At 38.7% G+C, this 23,096-nt stretch overlaps 1 protein-coding gene across 1 annotated transcript in view; it reads right to left on the bottom strand.

Annotated features, from left to right (window-relative positions):
* The window catches only part of FAM81B (family with sequence similarity 81 member B), a 49,387-nt gene that overhangs the window by 1,193 nt on the left and 25,098 nt on the right, over window positions 1-23,096 (bottom strand). Inside the window, exons 6-9 of the mRNA XM_029218769.1 lie at window positions 16,230-16,359; window positions 10,303-10,409; window positions 2,612-2,747; window positions 794-989 (exon numbers count right to left, since the gene is read on the bottom strand). Coding sequence (XP_029074602.1) covers window positions 794-989; window positions 2,612-2,747; window positions 10,303-10,409; window positions 16,230-16,359 — 569 coding nt within the window. The remainder of the gene's footprint in view (window positions 1-793; window positions 990-2,611; window positions 2,748-10,302; window positions 10,410-16,229; window positions 16,360-23,096) is intronic.

The raw sequence follows: 23,096 nt of genomic DNA, 5'->3' as shown, positions 1-23,096 counted from the left end.
TGGAACATCTGGCAGATTGAGACCATATCTTTCTAAGACACCTCCAAGGCATCTCCATACAGGACCATTTCCATGAATTTTTCTGAGATCTAGAGGACAGAGAATGAGTTGGGGCTGCCTCTCATAAAGGAACCTTCTGATTCGTGGTAATTCTCTCAGAATTGTGGCTCGGAACAGATGGTTGCTTCACAGCACCTGTCCCCCCACCCTCTCCAACCCCCGTCCTTCCCTTTGACAAATTAGATGAGCCTTTCAAATTAATCCTCTTTGATGTTAGCTCAGCTTGACACTGCTGCCATTAGCCTATTTAAGAAGAAAAGCAGTCATTATACTGGACTTTCTTCATCTCTCTTTCTTACTTCTAAAGGTCAGGTCTCCAGTTTGACAACTATCCAGGCTCATTACCTGCAGTTCAATGAGGGACATTTGATTTAGGCTCCTAATTTCATGATATACCCACAAATCAGGTCTTGATGATCTCCAAGGACTTTCCAAGTCTAACAGTTTTATGATTCTATGATCTTGGTTAAAAAAAAAAAAGAAATTCACAGCAATGGCAAGCCTGTGACACTGCCAAGTGTGAATGAGAAAGGGAATCTACATATTCACCCACCTTCTGGTGGTATGCTGACATTCTATGGGATATTTAGGAAAGCTGGATTAAATACAAAGGATGTCACTTCGCTAATGACAAGTTTGCTCCCTGGCCATTAGCTCAAAGTAGAAAACCCTGAGGGACTGGATAGGAAAGGACTGACTGACGTTCTTTACTTAATCAAAGGTATCTGCTCACCTGATTGATATTCATTCTGCATTTTCTCTAATTCACCCCAGATGTGCTTTTCCAGTTGGTTCATCTTTTTGGACAGTTTATTTTCTATGTGCTTTACTTTGTTTAGATCTGCTTCCTGTTTCTGCCTGTTAATGAAATTCTCTAATTTGCTTGAAAGCTTCAGTAATTTTTCTTCCGTTTTTTTTTCAGACATATCCTACAAAAGATATCATGTGATAAAGCTTCAGAACTCCTTTGTGGATTTGACTTTAAGCTTAGAGAATGCTTTTTAACAAGTTTGGATTTCTGTGCTAAACATGAGAATTCAAACCAAGTTCCCTTGTATCTAAAGCTATTCACAAGCGGAAGTTTGGCCTTTGTTTGGCCTTGTTCATTTGTAGTTTCTGGAATTCTACATGCTATGGGAGAAAAGAAAGGGCTGTGGTCTTTATGAAATGCCTGAGGATTTGGAATTTTAGCGTTTAAAGAAGTGTAGCCAAGGAAGGCGTTTTAGATACTGCTTGACCAGAGCTCCTTGGACGTGCTTGTGTGTTAGACGTCCTTATTCCCTCAAGCTGCCTATCTCTACGTGGACAGGCTTCAGGTAGAAGTGCTTCTCTTAACCCTGCTGTCTATCAGAATCACCTGGCCCATAACTCCCCTACCAGCACCTCCCCACCTCCACAATTCTGATTTAATTGGTCTGCGATGGAGCCCGGGAATTGATGGCATTTAAAAGCTCCCCGGGTGATTCTGATGGGCAGCAGCTTGGGGGCTGTAGAGGCGGCCTGACGCTAATTAGCTTCTTTGCTCCTCCTGGCAAATGTAAATGCAGGCAATTTACCAGCAGGGCCTGAGACTGACTTGGCCCCTTTGATCCTCTTTGGTCCCACCTGCCTGAAGAAAGGGTGGATTCCGGTCTCTCTCTTCCTTGTGATGGGCGGCTTCTGCCTGCAGATGACCCTGTGGTCACCTAGGTCTGCCTAGAACTGGTGGAGGAGTCTGCCCAAATCCGGAGCGAGACCAACAGGCCCACTTGGCTGCAGATCTGACCACACATACTTCAACAGCCTGTCAGTGAGAAAGCTGTAACGTTTACCTCCCTCTCTTGGACTCCTGGCTTCTATCAGTTTGAACAAACTCAGGTGGGGTAACTGGAGCGTCGTTTACTGGCTGCCTAAAGCCCCTCTACTGAAGTTCCAGAAACATCTGAATCATCTTCAAGACTGGCAGCCACCGGTGAGACTCATGGCCCTGTGCTGCCCTGCCATCAGGGCTCAGCAGCGTGCTGGCCGTGCTGGCTGGCGTGGGAGAAGGGAGCCTGCGACAGGTCTCCTGTATGTCCCGGTCACCTCACCCCAAAGCGTGGGGGTGTCTCTACAAGGTCTGACCTGGAAAAGGAGTTTTGATAAACCTTTGATCTACCAGTGGATCTCCGGAGAGGTAAAACGACATGTTTAAGGCCGTTTTCAGGCTTTATTGTATCTAAGCATCACCCAGGGGGCTTGTCCGGGAGCACAGATTCCCAGGGAAGGCCCTGGAGGGTCTGATGCTTCAGCTCTGGGTTGGGACCAGGAATCTGTACTTTTAAAAACTCTCTTTGGGTTATTCTGGTACAGGCAGAGCCCGTTCTGAGAAGTGTGGGTTCACAGAGCTGGGGAGTAGCAAACAGGACCAGAAGACAGGCCTCTGGATTCCTATTCCAGTGCTAAGAAATCAGCGACTGGTGCAGGGAGGGTCACTGTGAATTTTTAAGTGTGGCTTTCGAAACTGACTCGTGGCTCTCATCTAGACAGTGGCCGTGCGGCTGGTAACTTCATGAGCAGCCCAACCCCTTACCAGTTTCTCCTGCAGGAGCTTCAGACACTGATTTACATGGCTGAGGTGGGCTTGTTCACATCGGATGGACTGGTTTTCTGTCCATTTTTGATGGTTCTCCATTTCCTTATATAGGCTTGTTGAAAGGGCATTAAATCTAGGGGGAAAAGTGGTTTGTTCTATTTTAATAAGTAAATTTAAACCTAAAGCCAAAATTTATTGAAAAGTCTGCAGTTTTTTCGGATAAGGGTCCATGTGCCCAGCAAGCACTTATGGGGTGATGGGGGGATGAGGGAGCACATGCTGTGTCCCTGCCCCAAGCTTGCGTTCAGCCCACCTGCTGACGACACCCATCTGCACAGCCCCAAATGCAAGTCCACACAGTGGCAGGAGCACGCGCACGCAGAAAGGCCTGTGTCATCCACGCAGGCTTCCTTTCGGGGCCCAGGGCGCAGTGAGTGTGTGCAGAAAAATTACTTCGACAAGTCACTTAGCATGGTGTTACTCTATGGTAGAGGTTAGCACGCTTTTTCCGTAAGGGTTAGATAGTAAATAGTTGAGGCTTTTCAGGCCATATAGTCTCTTTTGCAAACCCCTCCGCTGCCAGTGCAGCGGGAAAGCAGCCACAGATGACACAAATTAGCCTGGTTTGTTTATAAAGAAACAATGAGCGTGGCTGTGGTCTGATCAAACTTTATGTACACTGAAATTTAAATTTCATATAATATTCACATGTCATGAGGTATAATTTTCTTTTCTTTAAAAAATGATTAGAAAATGTAAAAACCATTCTTAGCTACGGGAAGACTGGCTAAGGGCGGTAGTTTGCCGAATCTTTGCTCTACAAGGGCCACTATGAGGTTGGGGAGGAGCTAGGCCAGAGAGGACTTGCGTTGTCTAGTAAAGGAGAGAACAGTCAGAGGGAGAAGCGGGGAGGGGAGAAAGAAGAGAGCCCTAAAAGGAATCTAGGGAAGCAGAGGGTCCAAGGGAGACACTTCTCGGCCGTCATCTCTGCTTTAGGCAAAATCTTCAGTAAAGTCCCCATGGTCACCAATGGATCTCTGTGAGTGGATTCTTTTGGGGGTGTTGGGAGGACTTAAAGAGTTGCTGAGTTACTCATGTGAGGCAAAATCAGAAATAACAAGAGGTGTGCAGGAAGGAATCGCTGGCATCAAGTTGATGCACCCTAGGAGTGTTAAATAACAGAGAACGAAGAATTCTCAACAACAGAGGTAGATGGTATTACAGAGGTTAAAATGATTGGAATCATGTATCAGCAATTTGAAAATTCACTGTGGAGAGGTTGAGAGTGTGAGAGGGGAATCCTCATCTGAAATGACTGAGAAATACGGGATTGAGAAGAGGTGGGAGGGGGACTGGCAAGTAGTTTGTGTGTATGTTTTCTGCTTGGGACTTGCTCTTGGTAAGAAGTTAATTTCAGACTCCCTTTTAGACTAGGCTAAATATTAGATTGGCAGGAACAACGCATGTTGTTTGTTGTTGAAAATATTCAGGACTCCCTTACAATGTGGGGTGACTTGAAATAATTTATTCTAATGATCAGGAAAAGTTACATGCAGCTAATTTAACTTGTGATATTTATCACTGGAAATTGCCTAAGGCATGCTGGACATACACTGCATGGATACACTTCTTTAGCTCTCCTGAAAAAGTGTTTGGACTAATAGTTGGAAAAGACAAGTTATGTGAGGCCACTTGCATTTTTATTTAGACTCTGGGTCACTCTGCAGTGTCTGCAGACATTTTTGGTTGTCACAAATAGGAGGTGCTACTGACCTGTGGTGGGTAGAGGCCAGGATGCTGCTAAACATCCTACAGTGCACAGGGCAGCTCCACAGCTAAGAATTATCCAGCCAAAATGCTAATAGTGCCAAGGTTGAGAAACTCGGATTTGGATGATGAAATCAAGGAATGGAAAGGTAGTTACTTTTCCAATACTTATATTTGTTGCAGTATGATAGTTAAATTCCGATCTTCATTTTTCACCTAGAAGGCGTACCTGAGGCAGGTGAGTATCTCAACATTGAAGAAGATGAAGTTGGTTACTCTTCCGGTTCTTAGTCTAATCATGACTTTTAAACACTTGTGCTGCTGGCTAACAACAGGTGTTGGATCTCAGACAAATAAGCCCCCAGCTGATAGGTGGACAACCTCTTTTTAGCCAACTGTTACCTCTATCTGGAACATTCTTCTTTGGAATATACAATGGCTCCTGCCCTAATTTCATTCAGATTTATAGTCAAGCACCACCTTATCACAGAAGCTTTTCTTGTTTTTGACAACATTAAAAAAAAAAACAAAACAAACTTTGTCCAACCTGACACTCCCTATTCCTTTACCCTTCTTTATTTTTCTCCAAAATGCTCATCATCATGTGATATATATTACATATATATCTTCTCCACTAGCACATGAAAGCAAGGATTTTGCTTTGTTCATGGCTGTGACGAATGCCTGGAATATAGAAAGTGCTCAGTTAAGTAGAGGTTGAATAAATGATTTATTATTTTTCATTGAATACCTTTTATTAGGGCCGTTCACAAATAACAAATCATAGACTTGTCAAGCTATTTAGAGACATAATCTTTGATTTTCATCTTCCCTGGTCTCTGGTGGAAGAATTAATTAATAGTGATGGTTAAGGGGGACAGTAAATCTCCAGATCACTAAGAGGTGGCTTTACAATCAAGAATCCGTCCTTCAGTGCTCACCTTCACTGTGTAAATAAATGAGAGCATTTACTCTCATCACTGACAAAATATTAAAATCCCTCTGAAAATCAAGGAACCATTAAATGTACCCAGGTAATGTCTCTAGAAGGACATGGCAGTAATTGAAACTCTGAAATTAAAATAAACCATAAAGACTGAATTACTTCTTATGATCCTTATTACAAGGTTTTGCCTGCAATTGGAGACTCACTTTGCTGATAACAATCAAGTCAGATTCTGTCTGCTGGTAGTTTATTAAAATATGAAAGCATTATTTGAAAAGCATTCTCCTTGAAAGGTATAAAGGATAAAAACAGAGGTTTATGTAAATCTTTGTCTCTCTTTATACTTTTTCCTAACATAGTGGACATGATTTACTATGTAAGAATGATTTTTCTGTTAATTATAACATACAGTTATTGTGTTAACTGTATGTTAATTTTAACATACAGTTAAAATCTCAATAGGATGAATTTATCTAGTATGACGCTCACATTTTAGTTCCCAAATCTCCTATACAAGTGGTTATGGGAGCACTTCAGTCAGATATAGTTAGATACAGATAGGTAGCTAGGTAGATAGATGGATAGGTAGATAGATTGATAGATAGTTTTTTCTGTCCTTTTTCCTCAAAACACAAGTCAGACTTTTAAATTATAACCAGAGACCTCACTAGGATAAACGTGAGATAAAGGCTGGTTTTTTAAAAAAATTTTCATACTAATAGAATCAGGTTAAAATGTACACCAAGTTCAATTATAAGGGAGAAAGTTACAGAAAACTAAAAGAAAATTTAACGGGGCTCTATAGACATAACCGGAGCCCAGGGTAGAGAGCTGTGGCGAGAGTGAATGGTGAGGGCAGAGTATGGGGCTTGGAACAAATATTCCAGTGACCTCCCTGGTTCTGGATGACATACATAAATGAGGACATAGCTCCATCCTGGGCTAGTTTTACCAGTTCACTTATGTCTCAAACCCAGTTTTCTTGCATTCAACAATCTGTTGCATGAACTTTTTTAGAAGATGTGAACATTTTGAATTCTTGGAAAGTGTTACTATTACCAGGCTCTCAAGAATTCAGATGGTGGCTCTAACCAAATGGGAATATAAAAAGATTTAGTGCTCTTTGATGGGCTGTAAACACAGAAGATGTTTTCATTTTTTGTAATCATATCTGAAAAAGGGCTTTAGACTTGGTACTATTGCTTCTTTAGAAATTGAGCTTAAGAGTCTTAGTTTCATGTCAGAAGCAAGAAATAAATTTCAAGAAACTTTTTTTTTCTACTAAGTTTATACCAATATATCTTAAATTAATTTCTTCTCAATGTTCTGTGATTTCTAATTAGTGAGACTAATTAAAAAGCAATTCCGACTCCACTCTGATACAAAGACTTTTGTTAATTGTTCATTCTAAATTGTACTTGAGTTTAAATATCAGTACCTTTATAGCCTCATACCATCATAGTTTTGAGCACATGTGATTTCTCCCTTCCCTAAATTTCTGTAGCACAGTTAGTTTACTACAGTAGGTGGAATTATGAGATGGAGACATCACAAACTGACAAACATAACCTGAGATTTGGAGTCAGAGACTTTCTAGCTATGTGACTTTGGGTAAATTGTTTAATTTCCATGACTATAAGTTTCCTTGTTTTTAAAGATAAGACCCAGACTGCAGAGCTGGGTGTACCTGCACATCTTGAGCACTTGGGGATCAGTAGGCATTTAAAAATGGCAATGAATATTTATTATTTCTGCCTACTGATATATCTCATTTAACACCATCTCAACTTTTACTTTACCTGTTATGAGCTTGTCACTTATTTATGTGTTTTCTCCCCCACTGTATATGGCCATGATTATGCCTTTGGATATTCCAAAACACAGCTTACATATTATAGGTGCTCTAAACATACATTCATTCACTGGCTTCTATTTGTGTCTGAATGTGCTGGGTGTGAAGGATACAAAGATAAATGAGACAGGTCCTTGCTCTGGTCCACTTTCTACTGTGGTAGCATTTTCAAAGCTGTGTGGTAAGGTTTGACTCTATACATTTGCTTCATTCACCAAATGCTTTTTCTTATAAATCACTATCAACTGAACAGCGTCAGCAACAAGAGCTATCCAGGGAGTGACTGGTCAGTGCTGACCTGCCCACCCCTTGCTGAAAGACAGCCGTAGTTCATGATGGCTGAGACTGTTGCTCTATAAGCACTCAGTTGTCAGCTTAGGACATTACTTAGCTGAACATCTGACTAAGGCCCTTCTGGAAAGAGAAGGCTCAGTGCAGGGGTCCAGATGCCCAGCCTGTGCATTTCCTTTGTCAAGTCTAGTGATCAGTGCCAAAGTCCCAAAGATTCACTAGAAAACCCCAAGACAGTATTGTGGCTTTTAAGTTCAATATAAAATATGTTCAGTTGACCATTAAACTTGAATTTGTTAAAGTTTCTAAATGGGAAAATTGCTCAGTTAAACTTACACCTTAATGTTATCAAAAGCGTTTAATCCCTTTGTTCAGAAACAGTTGTTTCTTAAAAAAGTAAAGCAAATTCTATATACCGCATCCACTTTGCTTTGAGAAGTCCTCTGATTGAAAAGAAGAAGAAAAAAAAAGAGGCCTACCTGCCTTACTTTTCTCTTTGAGCAAAATACTTTGCAATACATAGCTCAGTCAAAGGGTTAATATCCCTAATGTGAAGGAATCCTACCAATTGATAAGAAAGTGATGAAGATAAATGGTAAGAATGGGCAATTCACAGAAAAGGAAATTCAAAGGGTGAAGGGAATGCAAATGAAAACAAGAGATCCTATTTTTTATCCTTTAATTGGCAAATATTAAGAAGAATATCCATCGTGGATGAGAATGTACAGAAAGGTCTTCTTATGCATTGCTGGTGTGAGTAAATTGCTACAACATTTTTAGAAAGAAATTTATAAAAATTAATGAAAACATAAACTCTGACCTAAGAATCTTGCCTATAGAAATAAAAGCACCTATATCTAAGGAAATGTAAAGATATGCACACAATAATTTTTGTTTGTGGTAGCTATAAACTGGAAAGAATCTATGCATCAATAAGATAAATGAGTAAATTAATTATGACATATCTGTAAGTTAAAATATTATGCAGCTGTAAAAAATAATGCTAGAAAAATATTCACTGATCTAGAGAGAGATATCCAAGATGTCCTGGAAAAACACAAATTATTGAGTAATGTGTGTAGGATTTATTTTAAAAACCCATGCTCTCTCTTTGTATATAATGTATGTTATATATATTATATATGTATATACATAAAATCTCCCTTTTCTGTTACATATTTATATTAATGAGGGGGAAAGTGAGGAAGGATACACCCCTGGTGTTAGCATTGGTTACATTACGAAGCTTGAATGGTGACCTCTATTTTCAACTTTGCCTTTTATTTGTTACGATGAATGCATATTACTTTCTAATTTAAAAGAGTCAATTGTGTAATTGAATTACTAGAGCTTATAAGTGTTTGCCTGGGGAAAAAAATCTCGTTTATAAGTTCACTACTACCTACTGTAATACTAATGAAATTTTAAGACTTCGTTATTTCAAGTGAGAGAAAGATTCCAGTTTATACTGTTACAAAAGTGTCCAGATGCAGATTTAACTATTTAGATGATTCATCTGTAAGCTGATTTCCCACTGGACTGCAGGTGGAAAAAGTATGCAGCACCTGCAGTGAAGCAGTCAGCCCTAGATCTCAAACATTTCCTTTTCCCCTCTTTTCTATTTGTTAATATTCTTGATCCCTTTAAGCCAGTCTTCCACTCCAGATTATAAGTCCCTTTCCTCCCCCAATAAAATCCCTTCTTAAATTATACTTCTAGAAACAGTTTACTATTCTATTTCTCCTTTGGACACTTTTCTCTATCTTAATTCTAAGCTAAAGGGATTAGATCAATCATGACACAGATATTTACTGAGCACCCTCATTGTGCTAGAATTTAAGAACCTGCTTTTTTAGAATATGAAGAAAGTAGGTATTTTCTGTTTACCCAAGACACCTACTTCTCTGAGTTATAGTGATGACTACTGTTGTTCATCAATTTCTAAGACACACGCTTTTCCTAACTTAACATCTCTGAAATTGGGAGGTGTCATAAAATGATAGCATGCTATGGTTTAATTGTTAGCTTCATGTCTTAGAGGTACAAGAATGTAATGGTATATCTTATAGTCAATGGCACTTGGATTTAATGAAATATGGTAGAGATGGGGAAAAATGGAGAAAGAGTATACTCAGAATACGATTTGACCAAGGCATTAAGCTCAAGTGATGTGGGACAGAGAGGAAAAGAACAAGAATAGAAGGAGCAGTAAGGTGGTATCATCTAAGTGCCTAGAATTTCCCTTTGCCTGAACCATGGTGTCAGGAAATGGTGGTCATTTAAATAAGAAAGGAGGATTTGAGGATAAGGAGGCCAGTAATCTGAGTGTTTGTGGCATCTTGTCTCCTTAGTTGCTTTCTCCATTGTACAGGGGAAAACTCGGTGTAATGTGGGATAGAGACCAGTATTAAAATAGGGATACTGTAAAGAACTAAGGAAAGGGTCTTAGAAGAAATCATTAAAAAAAAGCTTGTGAATCAAAGTCTTTAAAAAATTATTTGATAATCTTGTGGAATCAGTGTATGTTCAATAGTGCTTTACATTGAGGCATTTTAATGTACAATTGATAAGTTAAAATTATACTCTATCAGAAAGTATCATTTTAGTTGAGATATTATACAAAAAAAGAGAATGACAAATTAATATATATATTTTAAAATTAAGAATGTTGTATAAATTACTTTAGTGTAAAATATTCTCTGCATCAGTTTGTTGCTTTAATTCTTGGACAGGTTCAAATTCCTGGGATAGGATTTTATTTAATGCCAATGCTTTCATTAAGCAAAACCCTTTGGAATGCATTAAACAATTAAAAATCTTCCATTCACTTACTTGAACTCCAAAAGGTTCATTTCTTGGTGATAATCCCCCTGGACCACCTTTAAATTTGAGATTTGCTCACAACTGGAAGCCTCTATCTTTCCTAAGAGCTGCATTACCTAATGAAAGTACAAAAGGCAGATTTTTTGTGTGTGAACAAAACCACTAGCACTTACGTTAATTATACTTTATTCCTAAAGGAGCCCAGAATAAAAGTCCAGCTTTGAGCCTAAAGCATGTCTGCATTTGAAAATTATTTTTTTCAAAGGAACGATTCAACAGTTATAGCACTATCTTCAGGGAAAGAATAGGGGAGTGTTCCATTCTGCTGTCTATAATATTCTTTCTGATAATAGATTACCTGATGATGTGACAAAAACATGCTATTGAAATTAGCTTATCAGTTTGTTAATTTGATTATTTCTTTACTTTCTGTCTCCCCAGTTACAATGTAAGCCACTCTAGCCTGTATCACCACTGTATCCTCAGCGCACATTAGATGACCAATGGTAGATGCTCACCAAATGCTATTGAATAAATGCTTAAATGCACAATTGGACTCTGCAAAGAAAACACCTGAGTGGTCTAAGATCAGGCCTCGGGAATTTCCAGGTAGGATTCTGACAGGAGCACAAGTAAATCCCAAGTGAAATGACTTATGGCATTTTAAACATAGGAAAAAACAAGCTCATGTTTGGAAGTTAGGGTAAAAGCGCCTTCCACATTGCTGGAAGCATTGAAGAAGTTCTTTAGGTAAAAGAACTGGATTGGGAAACAGATGCATGATTATGCAGCCCATAATCATGTCAAAAGTAATCGCTGTCAAGGGGAATGAAACTACATGATTGCTTTTGGCCAAACTCAACTGCTGAAAGAGATGGTCATGTGGGGGTGAGTGGGTACTTAAAATCCAAGTTCTCTTAGAAAAGAAAGAGGTGAATAATGGAAGGATTTCATTGTTGGGTGGGCAACCAACAGCACACGATTGGTTATTTATACGAGATACAGGCTACTTATAGAAAGTACACTCAAAAGCAGAATTGTTAACAATGAAGCATGGGCAAATTAAGCATGGCCAAAGCAAAGGAAAAGAAAGCAGGCAGAGCAACATCATTAGATAAAATGTTATTCAAGGCAAAATACGTAAAAAGGAACAAAGATGATCATTTTATAGGTAAAAATCATTCTTTCTAAAATACACAGTGAAAAATAGTTTTGAAACTTTACCTTATATATTGAGCAGTTGTAGAATTACAAGGATAAACTAACAGAGACAATGTATTACAGATTTTAAATGACTTCTCTTGACTTACTGGTCAAATAAGTAAAATATAAATAAGTATATATAAAAAGATAGGACAAATATAGTTTATTTATACATTTACATGCCAAACAATCAAACTTGCAAACAGAAAACACTCATTCTTTCCCAGTGCCCACTGAGCATTTACAACTAAGTACACATGTGACTACAAAGAAACTCTCAAATTATTCCAAAAAGCAGGAAAAGCAACTAACTACCTTGCATTTAAACTAGAAATAAATAAGAAAATTATAAAGAAACAAGAATCTAACCATTTGAGTAAAAAAAAACTTTAAAAATTCTATTGTTTAATTCCCCAGTGTTTCACATGAAAATGTGCCTCTCAGGTCACCTACAATAAAGAGCATATTATGGCCAAGGGCCTTGACTGCTGTGCTCAAAACCCATCACCATCCCTTTCCCACCAAATCATCAGGCCCTGACACTTTCAGAAGTAGAGCTACCAAATCCTTAATGAATAGATAATTATAATGCTCTTTAAACTGTTACAGAGCATAGAAAAAGAAGAGAAATTTCCAAATTATCTTAATCAAATCAGTGCAACATTGATTCCAAAATCTGAAAAAGATTGCACAAAAAATGCCCCTGGAGACTAACCTCATTTGTAAACATTGATGCCAAATTCTTAAATAAAATATCAGCAAATAGTGTTCAGCAGCCCAATGGAAAACACATCCTAATCAAGTGCAACTGATTCTTTTTTTAAAGTAAGGATGGTTTAATAATAGGAAATTTAGGGATTCCCTGGTGGCGCAGTGGTTGAGAGTCCGCCTGCCGATGCAGGGGACACGGGTTCGTGCCCCGGTCCGGGAAGATCCCACATGCCGCAGTAGCGGCTGGGCCCGTGAGCCATGGCCGCTGAGCCTGCGCGTCCGGAGCCTGTGCTCCGCAACGGGAGAGGCCACAACAGTGAGAGGCCCGCGTACCGCAAAATTAAAAAAAAAAAAAAAGGAAATTTATTAATACAAATAATTATGCTAGTATAGGAGAAAACTGACATTATTTGCACAAATGCTACAAAGTTATTTAACATAATTCATAATTACTTTTTAAAATAGAGATATGATTGACATTTAACATTGTGTTAGCTTTAGTTGTAGAGCATGATTTGATATATGTATATACTATAAAATGAGCACCGCAATAACTTAACATCCATCACCTTACAATTTTTTTTCTTGTGATGAGAACTTCGAAGATCCACTCTCTTAGCAACTTTCAAATACACAATACAGTATTAACTATAGTCATTATGCTGTACATTATATCTACAAGACTAATTTATTTTTATAATCTTTCTTGATTTTCAAAACCTTAGTAAAATAGGAACAATTGCGTATTAAACACACTTATTGAGAAAACTTACTTCCTCCATCACAGGAGAGACACTGGGAACATTTCTGTTAAAGTCAGGAACGAGACCAGGATGCCCACTGTCGCTGCATTACTATTTAATATTGCACCAGAGTTATTATTCAAAACAATTAGAAAAAAGAGAAATTATGTGTATAAAATGGAAAAAGATGAGGTCAAATTATTATTGTTTAAAAATCATATGGTTGTGTGACTGGAAAAACCAAAACCAACTGAAAAATTATTATAATCAAGAGAATTCACTGAAGTATAAAATTAATACAGCCTTTATAACACACAACTAACAACTAGTTATAAGATATAATGAAACCACCATTACAGTAAACTAAAAAAAAAGATGACGAAATCTCAAAATACATTTAAGGTGTTGCCTAACCTACATGAGGAAAATTTGAAACCACTCCTGAAGGATATAAAAGTGAACCTTGAACAAACAGGAAGTATGCTGTGTTCTTGGATAAAACACTCAGCATTATGACTATATCAGTTCTAAAATTAATTTATAAATTTAACATGATTTCAATAAAAATTAAGGCAGAGTTATTTATTTATTTGCTGGAACTAGACAGGCTGATTTTAAAATCATATGCAAAAACAAACAATTATCACCAGGAAAAGGGAAAAAGGAAAGCAGTGGAAGGGACTAGCTCTACCGGATAGTAAAAATACTACAAGGTCTCAATAATTAAAATAATAATTAAGACACATCCTATTCTAGGGAAAACTCCAAACTCCAAGAATTTAAATATAAACAATAAAGCCATGAAAGTGCTTGAAGAAAATATGAGCAATTCTTTCAAGCCTTTGTGTGGGGAAGCTCGGTCTAAATGTGACTTAAAATTCCAGAAGCCACATACACAAAAAAAGACTGATAAATTTGGCTACAAATAGAGAACATATGCATATCAAAAGTGAAAAGACAACACACTGGAAAAATGTATTTGCAGCTCATATCATCTCCCTAACATATAAAGAGCTCCTAGAAATTGAAAAGAAAAATAACCCAATAGAGAAATGGATAAAAACTATGAACAGACAGGTCACTGGAAAAGAAATACAAATAGTTCTTGAATATATGAAAAGATGTAATAAGAAAGGCAAATTAAAATACAGAGATGCTATCTTTTTCTTTTAAAAAAGGGCAAAATTCAAAAGTCAAACACTCATTGATGAGGCAATGGGGATATAGGACATTTTATGTATTGTCGGCGGATATGCAATATGGTAAAAGCCCTGCAGAGAGCAAGATCTTTCAAAATAACAAACACAGGTACCTTTGGCCCAGGAATCCCACTTCTGGGTATTTATTCTACAGACATACCTACAGACACACTAAATAACATAAGTGCAAGATTATGTATTGCAGCAATGTTTGAAAAAGCAAATTAGTGAAAAGAATCCAAATGTTCATCTGTGAGAGAGTGGTTAAATGAGCCATTATACACAGAGGAAGAGTACACAGTTGTGAAAAAGAATGAGGAAACTATGTATCGATAGGGTGGATCTCTAGGATATGTTGGTTTAGTTAAAAAAACAAACAGGTGCATAGTAATACACATGTTTTGTGTAAGAAGGAGAAAATATATATATTTGTATTTGCTTCTATCTTTTTAAAGGCATACTGAAAGGATTCACAACAGACTAATAAAAATTGTTACCTGTGAGGGGCATGAATGGTTGTGATAACTGGTGACAGAAGTGGGAGTGAAAATTCTTGGGGTGTATTTTCTCATATAGTTTTGATTTTGAATCATATGTATGTATTATCTTAGAAAAACTAAGGAGAGGGAACTAGAGTCTAATAACACCTTTGAAGTTAGATGCAAAATTAAATACTGAATTATTACGAAGACCGTATAGCTTTCATTATAGAAATTCCAGAATGTTTCAGCATTGGGAAATGCTCTGACATAGCACATTAGAAGGCTGAAGAAATAAATAAGCTAACAAACAGAAAGCCAAACCAAAACACAACCATGCTGAGTTAGGCATTTGTTAATGTCCAAAAGGTGTTTTATAAAATTAAATGTTCAGTTCTAATAAAAACTAAGTAAAGTAGGATTGATGGATACTTCCTTAATTGTTGGATGCTTACTTAATACTTCCTTAATAAGTCTGATAAAAATATATCAAACCAGTAGCCAACAGCAAACAACAAAGACATTTCCAGAGTAATCAGGAACAAGATAAGCTGCCTTCTTTGACCTCTTTTATGTAATATTATTCCGGAAGTTCTGGTCAAGGCCTTAAGAAAAAAGTCATGAAGTTTTACCAGAAAACTAGAGATAAAACTGTTAAGATTTGTTGTTGATATGATTATCTTGAAAAACTGAGGGAATCAACCCAAAAACTATTAGGACTATCGAGATGGGTTTGTAGGAGGATGGACGAGCCTCGTGGGACTGGAGTAAACTGTGTGCCCCTGTGCACCTTCCACTCTTGATAAACTGGCTCCATGAACAAATAAACAGCAAGATTTCATCTCCCCCAATTCCCAAAGGATTTCCACTTTGTTCTGCCCAAATGACTTCAGAGGAGATGTGTTTGCCTCACATAAAGTACGTGAAAAAGTGGGGCATGGAAGAGTTTGCATTGGCTCCTTTCAGTAAACCATTGCCTGGGAAGGTGAAAAGGGGGAGAGACATTTCAGGCAAAAAGAGCACAGAGAACATGGATGCAGTGCAGTATCTTGGAGTGAGTGGGACCTACCTACAGGTAGCTCAGTGTCACTGGGTCTAAAGGGTGAGCCAGGAAGCATGAGGGTGAGCTGTAGAGAAAAGCAGGGGCCAGTGTAGAGATGGCTTTTAAAATCCAGGCCAAAGGACTTGTGTATTATTTTGTAAGAGACATAACCCATTGCAGGGATGTAACGTGATCAACTGACGTTAATGCTGAACCTTTAATAGTATTATAATATCTTCCATGGGAAATTCCTTTGCTTATTCTCTCTAGTTACACAGCCTTTGAGAAGAACCCGGAGAGTAAGGAAATAATGGCAACAGTAGAATAAAGTAGCATACGCTTACAAGGGGCGGCCGTTTTGGAACATCGGAGGCACTCATTCAATATTTGTTGATTACCCTGGCAGTACTCATGGTGTATATACATGAGCTGTCGTATTTAAACCTTTTGGAGGAAAAGAGTTCTTTTGAACAATTACCTCTTGACTGAGCTTTTTGATAAGCTATAATGATCTTACTTCCGGCAGTAACACGTAAGAGTTCCAAATATTTTCAGTTACCTTCATATCCAAGTTTTTAGAAACAGTTTCTAGGGCGGACATGAGCTCTTGAATTGTTTTTTCGAGTCGCCGGTGCTCGTGCCTGATGAAGTGAATGTCTCCAGAAAGCTTCATGATGCTGGAATCACATCTAGTGGCAAGATGAAGACTGTGAGATTGATAGGCTTATACAATTTTTAATACTATAGTAGAATCCGTGCATTCATTTGATGGCAAAAGTTCTAAAGTTCTTTGAAAAGTGAGTTGGCAGGTGTAGGAGCATATACAGAAATCTCCATCATCTTCCTTTTTTTTTCCAGAGGGAGAGAAACCAGGTTGGATAATGATACATTGGCCCAAATCAAAGCACTGAGATGGAGTAGATGAAGACTTTGGGGGAAATTGGGTAAAATTTTAGATTTGTGGCCTGATACGTTAATTCAGTCATAGGAGTTCCAACAGATTTTGATGTTTTGGGCATACTCCCTGCTGCCTATGGTTAGGCAAAATTGAAAGTTTTTCCTCTTCTACATTGTGTTCTGAGTCCTCTTTCCTCCCTTTATCCTCTATCCTTGGCTCCCAGACTGTCAGTTCTCCTTCGGCTAAAAGAAGTGTCCCAACACACCAAAGTCTTCCATCCCATCGTCAAAAGACAACGTCCTTTCTCTTAGCCCCAGTGAAAACTCCTGCTCCTTGAGTGGTGTCAATCAAGTGTTGCCTTAGGTTAGGACAAAAATAATCCACACTAACGTGTGTATTGAGCTTTGGCCCATTAGGTGGCATTTGGCATTTCCAGGAAGGAACCCTGGTGAAATGGGGTTGGAGTTCAGATTAACAATCTTCCCAGCACGTCAGGGAACCCCACCCACTATCCCAACTCACGGCCTCCCTTGGGAGAGAACAGGTTACATACTGTATTGCCAGTTTCAATACACTCATATTTGCATGAAGGATAGGGCGGAGAGCGCTGTCGTGTTGTCTTTTGTATATGAGTCACCAGAGATCACTTTGAAGTTTGTCATTCTCTAAAATAACTTCTGACTATCATCGAGTAATAGTTATTAGGAACTATATTTTCATATTGTCATGCTAAGTGCTATAAATATTGTTTTATGACTGTCAACATTTTTTAGGCTCTAGAAGTGAATTTCTTTTTCTTAAGATTTTTGGGGCCAAAGTTGAGCCAAAGGTGAGCTAAGGATGGTAATTTTCCTGAGAAACCTCTTGAAAGGGATACCAGATAAATGGTGAGGGGTGGGGACACTGCTGGGAGGAAAAATTAGGAAGTATTCTGATAAAAAAAGGGAGCACCAAAGTCATGGGCGAAAGCCATTTCACACGTTTGTATATATAAACTGTTAGTGTCAGAACAACCTCTACTGTTGGTTAGAATATTCTTACGTGAGTTCACATTAAGACACCCAAAGGCTACACGGGAGTAGTTGCTGCTGCCCCCTCTCCCTGCCGCCTCTCACCCAGCGCCACCTGCTCCCACGCTCAGGGACCGCTGGTCTGTGCGTCATAGGCTAGTGGTTGAGGATTTAGTCAGATAGATGCGTCTTTGAGTCTGGCCTCTACTACTTCCTAGGTTTGTGATCTGGGACAATTTTCTTAACATCTGTAAGTTTCAGTTTTCCTTATCTGAGAAAAGGGGGTAACGATGCTGAGGTCACTGCATGTAGCTGCACAGTTTGTCCCCTGCACAACTCCAGCGCGTGCCAGACATATGGTGAGGGAGACAATGTGAACAATGTCTCCCGGAGTGCTGTGTGCTCAGCTTTCCAAACCATAAGCGGCTGTCTTGAAGGGTGGACCTGCCTAGGGTTATTGAAGGATGAAGGAGGTAATGAATGCAAAATGTTTAGCCAGTGGCTGGCACAGAGGAAGCACCCACACAGGATCAGCAGCTACTGTTTATTTCCTCAAATAGATGAACAGTTGAGAGTTGCCACCTTTTCATTTTCACCCCACCTCACCAGCTTAACCCCACACGTTGAAGTCAAGGATTAGTGGTTTTTCAAAGCTGCACTCCATATTTCAAAAGGAAGTTTCTCTCTCTCTCCTTTGAAGTGACTTTATTGTTTCTTTTAAAATAACACATGCTCGTTATAAAAAAATTACACATAATACAAAAAGAAAAGAACAAAGAAGAGAGTTAACGTCATCCCAAATTCCACTTTTCAGAAATAGTCATTGCTAATATTTGGTTATTATTTCATTCACCATTATACTAAATACACATATTATATAGATATGATGTGTGGTTATATGTATATATATGTATATATATTACACATGGAGAGAGGAAGAAAGAAATATAATAAATTAATTTTAGAATATTAGGATTATAGGTACCAGCTTTAGTTAAAAACCTTACACTGAATTTTTTTTTTTTTTTTCCGGTACACGGGCCTCTCTCACTGTTGTGGCCTCTCACGTTGCGGAGCACAGGCTCCGGACGCGCAGGCTCAGCGGCCATGGCTCACGGGCCCAGCCGCTCCACGGCATGTGGGATCTTCCCGGACCGGGGCACAAACCCTCATCCCTTGCATCGGCAGGCGGACTCTCAACCACTGCGCCACCAGGGAAGCCCCCTTACACTGAATTTTAATTTAACCTAAGGAAAGGAAACTGTAGTGAAAAATGAAGAAATTGCTGAACTTCAAATATATATATATATCTCTCCTCACTACAAGAGAGATTTCTAAAGAATGAAGTTCTAAAAAGCTAACATAGATTGGAATCATTATACTTTTTACAACTGCCATTTCAACTTTAGACATTATCTATTGGCCATATGCCAAAAAGTGAGCAACTAAATGTTTATATCCTTGCTCTTTCAACAGTTTTTGTTAATACTTTTCTATTTTAAAAATAAGTTTTTATGACATTTACAGTGCGTTCTGCAACTAAATTTCCCACTCTTATTGAATCTTCATCCTATATTTAGATTCTATGTTCAATGACAGTCCTTTAAAACTATGATTTCTTATCTGAAATCCTTATTTTGATTTTTTTTTTTTTTTGGCTGCGTTGGTTCTTTGTTGCTGCGTGCGGGCTTTCTCTAGTTGCAGTGAGCGGGGGCTACTCTTTGTTGAGGTGCTCAGGCTTCTCATTGCAGTGGCTTCTCTTATTGAGGAGTGTGGGCTCTAGGTGCATGGGCTTCAGTAGTTGTGGCACGTGAGCTCAGTAGCTGTGGCATGCAGGCTCAGTAGTTGTAGCGCATGGGCTTATTTGCTCCACAGCATGTGGGATCTTCCCAGACTAGGGCTCGAACCTCTGTCCCGTGCATTGGCAGGCGGATTCTTAACCACTGCGCCACCAGAGAAGTCCCCCCTTATTTTGATTTAATTCCTTGGTTGGCCAGATTTTGTCATCCAGATTTCAAAAGAAGGATCCAGGAAGCATTGGAATCTTTACATTCATGAATACTTGAGAATGTCTGTTCTCTTATACTTGAAAAGTAATTTGGTTAAGAAGACATTATTGGGTCACTTTTTCTTTTGTTCAGAACATGATAGACATTGCTCCATTCTTATCTGGCATGGTTTGAGGTGGAGAAGTCTGAGATGACTATGTTTTTTCATTCTTTTATGTAATCTGTTTTGTCTACCTAGATGTCTAATGATTCTTTTTTGTTTTTCTTTTTTCTTCTATTGATTCTTTATCCTTGATATTCAGTAACTTCAACCAGGTATCTTGGTTTAATTGTTCTTATGTACATTTTTCTGGGGTTGCAGTTTTCCTTTTGATCTACAGATTCAAATCTCTTGTTTCAAGAAAGCTTTCTCTCTTATAACCATAAATATTTTTTTCTTCTGAAGAATTTGTTCTTTTTCTTCTTTAGAAGCTCCTCTAATGTCTCTGTTGAATGAGGTCTGTGTTGTCTTCCCTATACATCATTTCTCTAACCATTTTTATATAGAAAAGCATTTTTGTTTTGTACAGTTTGCTCATGCCTTTTTTAAAAAAATAACTTATTTTCACTTGTATGTATCCTCTTTTGGGGACTTCTAAAGTAGATTGAACCCCTGTAATATTTTAATGTTTTCTTTCACTTATCCCTGAGCAATTCCAGTTTATCTATCTCCTTTTGTTATTTGATAATCTCTTTTCGGTGGGGGGGGATCCCTTTTATCTCTTATTTTTATCAAAGTAAAACATGTTTATAGTTTAAAAGTCAATAATAACAAGAAGGCTAATAACACACTGCAGTGGTTCTTGCCTCTGCCTCTCCCTACTTCTCTCAGTTCCTCTCCCAGGAGGCAAGAGGCCACCTTCACCCACACTCTCAGAGGTGCCTGGCCCAGCCCTCCTAAGCCTGTGAGAGTTCTGTGGTGTAAAACCAGGTCATTCTCAGCTTATCCCACAGCTTTAAAACTGGTCTCATTACATCTGCCCAGTCAGTTTCCACATGTCTATCTGTCTTCTAGGTTCCAGTGTTTCTAGACTGATATCCCCTGTCTTTGTGGGTTTATGTTTTAAAGGGAAAACTCTTTTTTACTGTAGACTTAGTGGTGCTTTTGGAAGGAGCAAAATGACATGTGACAGTTCAATCAGCAATCTTCTTTTATCTCTTTTGTTTACTCTTAATTTCTTTGAAACCAGGAGAACTTTGATTTGAACTCTTCCTCTGTTTTTCTGGGTAATTCCTGTCATGAGATATATTCATCAGTCTTACACTTTTATCTACCTACGTACCTATCTATCGATCGATCGATTGACGGTGGTGGTGGTTTTCACGCACAGGCCAGATTCTTCCTAAGTCCCACTTTCACATCTTCCTGAGATTCTGGCCACTGGCCTATGAGTGAGAGTATATATATATATATATATATATATACTTTTTAAAAATAATTTTTATTGGAGTAGAGTTGATTTCCACTGTTGTGTTAGTTTCAGGTGTACAGCAAAGTGAGTCAGTTATACATATACATATCTCCACTCTTTTTTAGATTCTTTTTCCATATAGGTCATTACAGAGTATTGATTAGAGTTCCCTGTGCTATACCATAGGTCCTTATTATCTATTTTATATACAGTAGTGTGTATATGTCAGTCTCAATCTCCCAGTTTATCCCTCCCTGCCCCCCTTACTTCCAGGTAACCACGAGTTTGTTTTCTACATCTGTGACTCTATTTCTGTTTTGTAGATAAATTCATTTGTAACCTTTTTTTAGATTCCACATATAAGGATATCATATGCTATTTATCTTTCTCTGTCTGACTTACTTCACTCAGCATGACAATCCCTAGGTCCATCCACGTTGCTGCAAATGGCCTTGTTTCATTCCTTTTTTATGGCCGAATAATATTCCATTGTATATATGTGAGTTAGTGTGTGTTTGGTGGAGAGTAGATCACTTCCTCTACTCAGCCTTATCGTTATCAAATCTGTCGTTTCTTTAGGCCCAGGGAAGAGGGCACATCTCCCCATTTTCTCCTCAAAAACCAGATTGGTGTATCTCACAGCAAATCATCATGATAGATTCTTTCACGTGATGTTATCACCTCCTCTCCTTCCTCAGCCTGTTGCGCCCCAGCTGGTTTCTCTCAGGCATGAAGTGGCAAGAAGGGAGGCCCCAGATGATAAATAACACGATTGCACCTTCAGCTCTACCCACTCTGCTCTTCTGTGTTGCTGACCTGAATCTCTCAAGGGACGTTTCCTATCTCTCCTGTGACTCACCCCATCCCCTAGGTAACATTGCTATATTCAAAATATTTGGTCTATGCCTTTCTGAATTATGCCTCTTGAGTTGGAGGAAATCATTATGTTTAAGGTCTAAGGAGAACACTATCAGTCCGAACATCTCAGCATTTGCTAAATGTGCTCTGTTTGTGGTTCGTGGTTATGGCAACTTCCATGTTCTAGTAAAGATGAAGTTTTTTGTTTTCTTCCTTTTATTTTTACTGGCATTGAGATATCTCAAGTGGAGTAAAAATATCTTTAATGAGAAGTCCCCACTCTTTTCAAAAGTTGACAGTATCCAAATAATATCGTTATTGTTTCTCCAAAGGACATGACTTATGCTTTTAATCCCACATCAACACAACATTTTTTTTTCATCTGCAGATCTGCCTTGGGGTCCCAAATAGTCAAGTGTGGATAGAGGGTTGGCCTCCTCTGGCTACTTCTACAGATTGTAAGCCGTCTGTGTGGCTGCCTTTTACATACCTGCCTTTTTCTTTCTTTGCACATGAGACTAATCTATCAAATACAGTACAGAGTGTCAAAAGCAGGCCAGACAACTTTCAGAACCTCATCTCATTGGAAGTATTTGCTTTTAAACTGCCACTGTATTGGAGTGGAAAATAAGATATAAAATTCAAAGCACATTGTTGTTATCAAATATTGACTTTGATTTATGAAGCAGTAAAAGGTTTGCTAGGAATTATGTTAAAATAATCAACTTAGGACTTCCCTGGTGGCGCAGTGGTTGAGAGTCCGCCTGCCGATGCAGGGGACACGGGTTCGTGCCCCGGTCCGGGAAGATCCCACATGCCGCGGAGCGGCTGGGCCCGTGAGCCATGGCCGCTGAGCCTGCGCGACCGGAGCCTGTGCTCCGCAACGGGAGAGGCCACAACAGTGAGAGGCCCGCGTACCGCAAAAAAAAAAAAAAAAAAAAAAAAATCAACTTAGTTTCACTTATGCCAAAACGCTAACTGGAATTAAGGTCAATATATGTGGGAGAAAAGTAATTAATCTGCCTCAGCTGGTCCATGGGTCACTTGCCTGCAAAAATACGGAAAAGAAAAAATGGAAGTGTGAATTTAAATCTCATGGCTTTTAGCCAGAATCTGTCTCAAATCACTAGATTTAAGAAAGTTTCATAAAAGGGAGACATTTCAAGGAAAAATAAGGCCTTGTCCTAAAATCACTGCTTC

Source organism: Monodon monoceros, unplaced genomic scaffold (genome assembly GCF_005190385.1).
Source record: "Monodon monoceros isolate NGI ecotype Baffin Bay Population unplaced genomic scaffold, NGI_Narwhal_1 Super_Scaffold_12, whole genome shotgun sequence".
Lineage (NCBI taxonomy): Eukaryota > Metazoa > Chordata > Mammalia > Artiodactyla > Monodontidae > Monodon > Monodon monoceros.
This window is presented reverse-complemented; position numbering and strand designations above follow the sequence as displayed.